This window comes from Capra hircus, chromosome 22 (assembly GCF_001704415.2).
Source record: "Capra hircus breed San Clemente chromosome 22, ASM170441v1, whole genome shotgun sequence".
Taxonomy (NCBI): Eukaryota; Metazoa; Chordata; class Mammalia; order Artiodactyla; family Bovidae; genus Capra; species Capra hircus.
This window is the reverse complement of record NC_030829.1, coordinates 7,960,864-7,971,859: the sequence shown is the minus strand read 5'-3', so window position 1 is coordinate 7,971,859 and position 10,996 is coordinate 7,960,864. Positions and strand designations below refer to the sequence as shown.

At 36.8% G+C, this 10,996-nt stretch overlaps 1 protein-coding gene across 1 annotated transcript in view; it reads right to left on the bottom strand.

The window, feature by feature from the left end:
- PDCD6IP (programmed cell death 6 interacting protein) overlaps window positions 916-10,996 on the bottom strand; it is a 70,094-nt gene continuing 60,013 nt past the window's right edge. The window contains exons 16-18 of the mRNA XM_018067176.1: window positions 6,690-6,813; window positions 5,326-5,534; window positions 916-4,421 (exon numbers count right to left, since the gene is read on the bottom strand). Coding sequence (XP_017922665.1) covers window positions 4,247-4,421; window positions 5,326-5,534; window positions 6,690-6,813 — 508 coding nt within the window. The 3' untranslated portion in view covers window positions 916-4,246. The remainder of the gene's footprint in view (window positions 4,422-5,325; window positions 5,535-6,689; window positions 6,814-10,996) is intronic.

Genomic DNA, 10,996 nt, shown 5'->3' with positions numbered 1-10,996 from the left:
CAACCCACCATGCAGTCGTTAACAGCCCCAGCGCAGAGCTGCTTGTAGTTCAGCTGCAGGTGAACCCCAGTTCCGGGGAGGGTCCATTAGATCCCCATTGTCCTCCCACCCCACGCATTTAGGTTCCCAAGCCCCTCAGGGAGAACTTGGTAGTCTCCAACCTAGAAGCCAGGTAAGTGAAAACCAACCAACGAAGATTTTACACGTATTAGGGATTCAGCTTCTCAACTCATTCCCGGAGCTAATTTGTTCAACTCCAACATACTTGAGACATACAAAATCAACACATCCTCGGATAAACTGCGTATTCTGAGCTACACAGCAGAACAGCTGCATCTGATCTTGAAACAGGGAAGAAGGAGGAAGAAAATAAGAAAATACAAACTGACCGTGGTAATCTTGCCAAACAATTCCAAAAAGTAACCCCCAAAATGACACCTGAGGAAGAGACTGCGCCATGCTGTGCTGAGTCGCTCAGTGGTGTCTGACTCTTTGCAATCCCATGGACGGCAGCACGCCAGGTTCCTGTCCATGGGGATGCTCCAGGCAAGAATACTGGAGTGGACTGCCATGCCCTCCTCCAGGGGATCTTCCCAACCCCGGGATCAAACCCAGGTCTCCCACATTGCAGGAGGATTCTTTATCAGCTGAGCTACCAGGGAAGCCTGAAGAAGAGATTACTCATCTGAAAGATCTGGGTTCAATCATAAGGGACATTTGAAAACCATGATCATCTACAAGGTTGACAGCTGTAAGAAAACACTTAAACACTGTCGTCTTTTTTATAAGTCTCATGCGGTTAGTTCAAGTGGGTTATTTTTTTAATTTCCCAACCCACTGTTCAATGAAGAAATTAAGAGAAATATAAAAGCTGAAGGATGAATATTTTAAATAAGAATTCATACTACAAGGAAGTAAAAATCTTTCAACTTTTATTTCTAGGATACATTTCATCTGGACCCTTTTCTTTACAATTTTCCCCCTAAGAGAAATGATTACAATAAAAAATATAATCCAACTACCAGCAATGTTTGTAACCAGAAAAGAATCTAAAATCTCTGGCGTGATAATATAGGATTTCTTTTAAAAAATATAAACTTCATACCAGAAATAAAGCCTGAATATTCTCTTTTTCTTTAAAAATATAATTTTTCCTCCTTTGCCTTTCCATGTAAATCTTATAACCAACCACTTAGTTCTAAAGTCTGTTTTTAAACTTGTAATTAAAATGCAGTTTTTCTCCTACTTTGTATCCTGTTCTGTACTGTGAAGCAACTAATAGCTGGAAAAGTGTCACAAAAAAAAGAGATGGCACTAGGTTGTAGCCAGATTCTTCTAAGACATATTGATCATTAAAAAAAAAAAAGCTCCCCATTAACAAACTGAAACCTACTTAACGAAGTGCATTTTGCCATGTTTATGAAACTAGAAATTGTGTACAATGCACTTTTGCAAACTGTAAAGCTCTAATGGAAAACATTTTTTAAATCTGACTAGAAAGGTTGCTGACTGACATAGAAACTCAGTGACTCTTTTTCTCTAACTACTTATATTTGGGGAGAGGAAGACTAGAAATTGCAAAGAAGTTGGGTACACAGATCTCACAAAGATCGACTGGCCTGCAATGGCATATGACTATTATTCTTAAATGAGAATAAAGACGGAGGGGCACAGGAGTACACCATTACTTGACACCAGACTCAGAAATCAAGCCATCTGTCTCAAACTAAGAGTAAGAAATGAAAGTAAAAAACTAACATTTTTTTCCCCACTTCAGACCAGCTTTTCAGATCATTACTTACAGTCTATTTTAAAATAGCATTCCAAAGCCCAATATAAAGAAATAAAACAGAAATAGTGTGCTTTAGGAAATCAAATAGCCTAACTATAAACATAGGTACAACATACCTGAACCAGAGTGACACTCTCCTTCCTTTAAATAAAAAGCATTATCCATAACTTTGTAGGGTATTTTCTGGAACACAGAAAGCAAAGGATAAAAAAGTTTGGCAACAAAAATAATTCCAGTGAGGGCTTCCTTGTTTGTTAGGATGCAAAACAGACGAAAGGAAAACTTTTCACGTGTCACCTTGGTGGAACTAGACAGCTCCATGAAGACACATCGAGCAACGAAGGACTGTGAAAACCTGGTCACCTGTGGACACAGGTGACCTGAAGAAAGCATCTGCATCCTCTAAAGGAGGAGGGAACAGACAGGAGGGAATGGGCAGGGAGCCGGGGAGGCTGCCACGAGGGTCTATGGAGGCGCCTTTCCTAAAGTTTCTGAACCATCTTCCTGTGGCTCTGAGAACAAGCCCAGCCCAGCACAGGAAACGAGCCAAACAGCTTTGTAACTTCTCTTTTGGCCCTCTGATGCACCTACTCTTTTCTAATAGTGCCTTCTTTCCCCAAGAGAATATTCAGGCCAATTTTGTTTTTTGGTTTTTTCTGTATTAGTGAGAATTATAAACTAGCAATTTGGGATACCCCTAATCTCACTGAGTGTCTTCTGTTGGTGATGGTACCTTGAATAATGAGGAGGAGGAACTTAACTGCCATTTACACAAGAGTCAAACAAGTCCATGTCATATTCTGATGATTCCATATTAATAGAAGTCAGCTATGATATGTAAAAAACTATTTTGCCAAGGTTTCAACTACTGAACTTTAAAGCAATTTCAGTATTGCATGTGAAAGTCATTTATACTGAAGTAACATGCCTTCATGTTTTCTACATACAACAACAAAGTAAGATTTTTTTAAATATACATATATTTTAAACCAATTAGCTCCCTTTACAATCACACCTTCAGCCCCACATTTAAAAATATAAACCCAAACTGTCAAATGAAAACAACAATGGACCAACTGACAGCATCATTTAAATGAAACAACAATTCAAGAAAAGGTCAGCATTGAAACTTTGAAAATAAGCACGCACAGATTCACTGGAACGCTGCTCGGATGGCTGGTACGCTCAGATATGAGCCTCACACAGAACAGACCCCACTGGGGTCTCAGACAGCTCCTTCCTCTCTCACTTTCTCATTCCACGATGCACGCCTGTGCATTCCACCAGGCAAGCCTCACTGAGGTTTATACAGCACTGAGTTATCCGAACAGCACAGACTAGTATTAAATACACAGCCTATTCCAGAATTGGCATATGCTCCCAACAACTGTTTTGTGTACTCCCTGAATTGTAAAATAGTCCAATCCTTTAGGAGCATAAAAATGAAAGGGCTTATCATATCTATTCATACACATTGTGCAATAAATGTTACTAGGTTAAGACAGTAAGGTGAAAAAAAGGACAGAAGGGTACAGTATATTTTCTTTAAACAATTCCATTACATTAGACAGTACTGTTAATGACATGTATTTATTTTAACCAGATTATGAAAAAAAGAAAAAATTTTTTACCAGAATCTGTATTGATTTCTTGGAGAAGTTAGTAATAAAACATTAAATATACATATTCACTTGAATATTTGAAGAATCTTTGGTAGCAATTGTTTCTTCCACATTATAAGACTTTTCAAAATAAATGTCAAAATTAATTTACTAATCAGCATATGAAAGATAAATTATGGTTATTATTCTTTTGGTTTTCCTATAAGATATATTGAACCTGACTATTAACTTGCATTAATCATGCACTTAACACAGGATCTGTTTAACTTATGTACACATAAAATGAGAGACTAGTACCAGGAAGTAATTAGACAGCAATGAGAATCAATGAGAAAACATAACAATAACAACTGTTCTTAAGGAATTTATTTTTAAATTAAAAGATTTACAATGTTTTGATTATGCAAAATAGCGTAAGGAAAATCAAACCAAATCAATAAACCAAGAGAGAAAGATAACTTAGTTTTCTTGTATATCCGTACTTAAACCATTATTGTAAGCATCTGATGTTCCAATCACGTACTTAAGTGTAATAATTTCAAACGTTTCACCGGTGGGTTTAACTTCTCATTTTCAACTTTTATGAACTGTAATGTAATTTAATTCAAATTCTATTATACTTAGTGTTTACACTGCAACAGCAGCAAATCGCCCAAGTTCAATCAAGCGTGGAACTGGGGCACAGCTTCTAGCCGCAGACAGAAATTATACACTGCATTCAGTACAGTAGAGGACGTTATAGTAACCAGAGCGTAGAGTTTTAGTACACTTATTGCAGGGTTGGTATTTCTTTCCCTTTGAACTGAACCAGCTGAGCTTCTGAGCTGACATATTACTGCTGTGGATAGTAAGACTGCTGTGGGGGCTGAGGGAAGGGGTATGAAGGCTGCTGGGGTCCCGGGTACGGAGCCTGCCCAGGGCTCTGGTGATACACTGGTGGATACGGCATATTATACTGGCCATACGCATAAGGATTGTAGCCCATGGGCATGGGCATCTGGCAATACCTGATGGGAAGAAGAACAAAAAAAAGCTACATCGGTAAACCAAATACTAGAAAATGAACCATACAGTAACTATTCTAAAATGAAGTTTTTTTCAAGAAAACCACATTTTCCTCTATTTCTCAGTCTATTAGAGAACAGTGGAGAGAGAAAAAAACAGCTGTTCCTAGGTACTTGCTAGAGAAAAGAGTTCTATCCTGTTATTAACTGAAATGAAAGAAAAAAGTACTTAATACTACCCAAGTGAAGACTCTTGAAGGAAATAAGATTAAATATTCAACTATCACCAAGCATAAAAACAGAGACTCTTCATTTTACTGTGGCAATCAAAGTCCATTTCTGTTTTACAAGATTCAGTGTTTACTGTAATGCTCATAGATTTACACTGGTTTCACAGGTTTAACATTTGGGAGATACAATTTACTTACTAAGTCTGGCAGACATCTTAAAAGGAAGTTAAACGTCTGGATTTTTAAGATTACAAAAATAACAAAGACAGCTGATCTTTAAGCCATAATTAGGTAGATCCCTGGTTTAAGAGCTGATAGGGATGTCAAGACGTCAGAGTACAGGCATGTGAGGAAGGCCTTATCAGCCTCGCTACGTCCAGAAAAGGCGCCTGTTCATCACCTAAATAAAGACGACCAAGGAAGCACATTCTGAATTCCATACCAAAGGTATGTTTACTATAAACCCAACACGTAAAAACAAAAAAAAAATTAAATAAACCTGGGAAATGGCTACTCAACTGCTCAAAGTGACTATAACTTACTGTATTTCTATGTGAGCTGACAATGTAGTCTATGTGACACCTCCATTCAGAGAATGGGTGACCTTGTTTTTAAAAGACTAACCAGAGTTAGAAACATTAGCCAATTCACTAGGACATACAGAGTTTCAGTCTTACCCGGGATACCCTGGATAGGTGGGGTATGGGGGTCCCTGGGCCTGAGGCAGGGGAGCTGAACCAGGAGTCTGTGATGGAGCTGGTACAGTGGTCCCAGTGCCTGCCGCAGCCAGGGCTGGAGCTAGAGCCGCAGCCGGAGCTGAAGCGGGAGTTCGATTTGCTGGCAGCACAGGAGGTGGAGGCCGGGCTGGGGGCTGGGGCTTAGCAGGCTGTAAGAAAAAGTCGGCACTGACTACAACACAGGTCAGCTTTCTGTCAAATTGCTATCAATTAAAACGAATGAGAGTGTACGAGAAACTCCAAAATCCAACCGAATGTATTTCTAATTCCCATTCTTAAATGTGGGCTCACCACTCCAGGAATGTACCATAGTTGAAAAATAATTCTCCAATTTGTGGATATTCCATAGCACTGCTCTTTTCCTGATGCCCAATATTTAATCATTTACTGCTCCCATCTGTGGTCACACATTTGAGGGAGGAGGAAGGAACGGGTCAGATAGTGTTTTTCTCTATATCTCCTCCTGGCCCCATGATTTTTCATATTAAAATTTCAAAGACCAGAAAACTTAAAAGAGTACTATCATAAATAATCACATAATTACCGATTAAATTCATTAATTATTAACATTTGGCCAATTTTGCTTTACCTATAATTATATTCTTATATTTATCTCTACATATTTGCAGGACCATTTGAAAGTTAAGCTGCAAACTTAAGAACACTGGCCTTAAAGATTTCAGTATACAAGTCCTAATATTCTCCTATATAATCACAATACCATTTCACCCTGAGAAAATTAATAGTTACTCCAAAATTAATAATTATTCCCTAGTATTACTGAGTATCCACCCTACATTCAAGTTACCTTATTTTTCATAAAAACACCTATAAGAGTTTTAACCAAGATCCAACTGAGGCTCATGTACTACATTTGATTATTAGGAGTCTTTCCTCTCTTTTAATCTAGAAGCCCTCTCCATCTACCTTTTCTCTTTCTATAATATTCGCCTTTAGAAAACCAAGACAAGTATCTCAAAGAATGTTCCTGTTCTAGGTTGTCCAAGTGTTTCCAACAGCACGATTTAATTTATGGTTTTATCACTGTCTTTGCTATAAACTGGAAGTTGGTTCCAAAGACTTCATTAAACTCAAGGTAAAAATTTTTTAGCAAAAATTCAGAAGTGATCCATGAATAAAGAATGCGTATTCTTCATACTGCAAAACATCAGAAGGCTGGTCGCCTGATCAAAGTGGTGCCCACCAGAGCTCTACAAGGTAAAGTCTGTGTTGCCCTTCACAGCTAGTAAAGTGTCACAAACACGTAAAACTTCCATCTTAGAAGGTAACGGTTGCTTACTGACCGGCATGGTTCTTGGTGCTGGAGTTGGCGGCGTCGGTGCATGCCCCCCAGCTGGAGAGGACTGATACGTGGGTGTTGGGATTGAAGGAGCACTCGGTTCTCTGGCAATGCTTTGTTGCAAGTCCCTTATTAAAGACAGAAGCATTAGAAATTAACACAATTTTGAAAACCAACATCTGTAAAATCCAGATATTTTTCTTTGTTTTCTTCATGTATGAAACACAGAAAATAGAATCAAAACAATGATAGTATTTTAAAATATACTATATATTTCTGTTCTTGGCAAGAACTAATTGAAATCATCTTTCTTCCTACTACTAAATAAAATTAAGTTAGTTTTATTCTATTTCTGAAGATAAGGGGAAAAGGTAAACTTTTCCAGAGCCCATAATTACAGCCAGAGTAAGGAACACGTTAAACTGAGCAAGCAGTCCTAAGAAACTGCCCTCTCTCTAGTAAGAGGTCAGCCCCTAGATGAGAAACTCCTAACATAAAAATCTAAAAATGATCAGAAAACTACAACTGTTTACAATCTCCTACCTAATATTTTAATCACTGTATATCAGTGTTTACAGAAAACAATGGAAATTGCTTGATGAAAATTTTCTGAAGATATCCAAAACATGGCACTGAGATACCTTATGTTAAAAGATACCTCACATAGGCAATCTCATTAAAGACAGATGTTGAAAGCACCACTAAAATACAGCATCAAAATTTTTTAAAAAATTTAAAGACTCCTCCAACAGTAAATTGGAATCTATCCCCAAATCCCGATAAACAAAACCCTAAAGTAAAATACACTCTTATGAAATATTTGGTACTGATCAACTTGTCACTGTGCTGATTCACAAGCACGGAACAACAAATACAACATGCCCTCAAGTGTCTGTGGCAGGCCCTGCTGTCCTGATGGAACGATTCCAGCAAGTGCCCTAGACCACACTTTCACTCTCAAAAACAAGCCCAGTTGAAAGATAAATTAGACACTCCATATACAAAAAAGATGAACACACATTCATCAAGAAATTACAAATACTTCCTAAATGTTTATAATCCGTAATAAATGCTTACAATATAAACCACAAGCTTTTAGCCCATATTAAAATTTTAAAAGGTCAGATTCTGAAACATTTAGTGTATGTGTGTCTGTATATGTATCCCATATATAGTAAATATAATACATTTAATAGTTTAAGTATTTTACTCATCTATAATTATCTTAATAATTACCTAATTAGTTGAGTATATTTAATCATAAATACAATATCTAACATGAATATAGATATAAAATATCTTTCTTTCCTTTGAAAAACCAGACACGGTTGCAGTAAATAACACATTTATAGGACAAATGAGAGTTTCCTAGCCACTATATGAATTTCCTAGCCACTAGATGAATTTCCTAGCCACTAGATGAATTTCCTAGCCACTATATAAATTTCCTAGCCACTATATAAAACAAAGCTAGTAAATCACAGATCCATCTTTATCTGTTTCATGAACTAGGCTTCTCTACTAGACTGAATTTGAACCAAGAGTTCAACATCCTTGGGGGCCAAGGATGGGAACACAATCTGAAAAATAAAATTACAGACTACTTGATGGTGACTATAAAAATAATTCAGAATCTCCATAATTATTTAAATTTGGTATAATTTTACAAAACAGAAATATATTCACTTGAGGCAAAAAACTGACAGACCACTATCTACAAATTCTCATTCCACCATTCACTCCCACAAACACACAGACACTATACTATTCTTTCTTATGAACCTGTCCAGAGCTTCCTGATCAGAAATAAACCAATCCAAATGTTCATTTTTATTTTCTCCCTTTTTACACAAAAAGCATATTTTACACTAGTCTGTAATCTTATTTTTTAACATAAATTATTCGAGATTTTTGTATATTGGTAAATAGAAAACATCCTTTAAAAAGAAGTTGGATTAAATAATGTATGGGTCTGCAATTCAGACCTTACCGTGTCCCACAAAAGGGTTGCCCCACTGTGCACTCCCACAGCAGAATGAGACTTGCTCCCCAAAGTGTGCCGATAAAGCACGCTATCAAACTTCCAAATTTTGACAGTCTGAAAAATGCCATTTCAGAGTAATTGTAACTCATATTTATATTGAATGAGGGGAGGTATTTTTTCATATGCTTAACAGTCACTTTTATTTCATCTGCAGAATTTCTGTTCACATCCTTTGCCAATTTTTCTATTGGGTTTTTTCCCCTCTTTATTAGTATCTCAGAGTTCTTTATAAATTTGGTAAATTTGCTTATTGTCCTGGGAATAAGTTTCAAACACTTTCCGCCAGCTTATTACATTTTGACTCTGCTGATCATGTTATGATGAACTTACTCTTTTTTATTTAATGGCTTCTGGATTTTATGTCAGAATTACAAAGACCTTTCCTATTCCAGCTTTACTAAAAATTTCTCTCATTTTCATTTCATTTTATACATTTCAAGTATGATCTGTTTGGAACTTATTCTGTTGTAAAAATAACTTTCGTTTCCTAAATGACTGGGCACTTGTTTCTTAACTTCTATGATTTAGGATTTTTTTTTCTTAAAACACTAAATTCACTTAAGGATTTAAATCTCTTCCTATCTTCTGTCTTTAGTCTAATCATGTGCCAGTACTGTGTTTTAATTAGAGACAATATTACATATATTAAAATCTGGTAAATTAGTTTCCATTGCTGTTATTTTAATGCAGTTTTTCCTGGCTATTCTTGACTTTTTTCATCTTGAGCTTTAGAACAACTTGTCTACTTTTAAACGAAAAAATTTTTTTAATCAAAATTATGTTGAATGGATAAATTTATTTAGAACTGACATCTTCATGAAGCTGTCTCACCCTATCTAAGGACATGATATGTCTTATAACTTGCTCAAATCCTCTCTTGTGTCCTTGAATAGTGTTTCAAAGCTTTCTTCATACAGGTCTCATATATGACAAATCTATTCTTATGTATTTTACTTTCTCGTGACTATTTAACTGAGGTCTTTCCCTCCACTGTATCTTCCATGTCTTTACTTTATGAATGCTATTGATGGCTACAAATTATTTTCACAATCACCAATTCTTTTATTATTTGCAGAGTCTGGCTGCTGATTCTTTTAGGTTTCCAAGATGTACAATCGTCAAGTCTGTAAATAGTGACAGTTCACGACTTTTGTATCTCTCATCGCCTTTTGCCCAATGGTGCTGGCTGGTGCTGCCAATAGGACCCTGAATGACAGCACTGACAGGTGGCACTGGTCTTTAGGGGGAACGTGCATAGTTCCTCATGCTTTTTCCTCATCTGTGAAGACCATCTTTTTCTCCTTAGGTGTAAGGATACTAAACCAATCACTGTATTCATGGTCATGCTCATGTTCCTTCATTAGTTAATATCGCGGAGAATACGAATGGCAAGCATTTTATTTAGAACTTTCACATCCATGTTCATAAATAAAACTGGTCCGAAGACTGCTCTGTTTTACTCTTTTCAGATTTACTTACTACTAAAACTAACTTGGGTTTGTTTTTAACCTCTAAAACCATTTTTTAAAGATTTTAAGTATTTGCTTTTTAAAGGTTTAGTAGAAAAGCTGATAACAAATGGCCCTGCTCTGTCTTGGGGCTGGAAGGAAGTAGCTCTTAAGTTCTCCCCATTCTTCTACAGGAAACTGTTTTAAGCACGGACAAATGAGAATAATGGTGAGGTCATCTGAGGGGCTCAAGAAAGGCTCCTGAGTAGTAGTCTCTGGGTTCTTCATATTCATCGCTAATGACCACCTGACTCTCAATATACCTGAAGGACAGGCTGGCTGGATATAAAATCTTTGTCTTATATTTGCTTTCCTTGAGTTTGAATAGCAATCATTCCATTCTCTTCTAGCATGCAGTGATGCCAGCCTAGGTTTTTTTCACCTTTTTATAAACTGAGCTGATCTGTCTGCCTGACTGCCTTAATAGGATTCTGCCATTTTCTTTTTTAAAGAATATTTATTTGGCCAGACCATGTGCATGTGAGATCTCAGATCCCTAAGCAGGGATTAAGCCGATCCCCCGTGTTGGGAGCACAGAGCCTTGACCACTGGGCCACCAGGGAAGTTTGGTCATTATCTTTGAAGGCTAATAATGTATATGCCTTAATACAAATAAGTGTTAACAGTTCTTACTCGTTTTTCCTGACCAAATGACGTATACCCTTTCAACAGTACTTATTCTAAGAATATTCTTGAGTAGTATCATTAAGTATTTGTTCTGTTCACTGTCTGGGATTTTCTTCTTTGAAGGGAATTCAG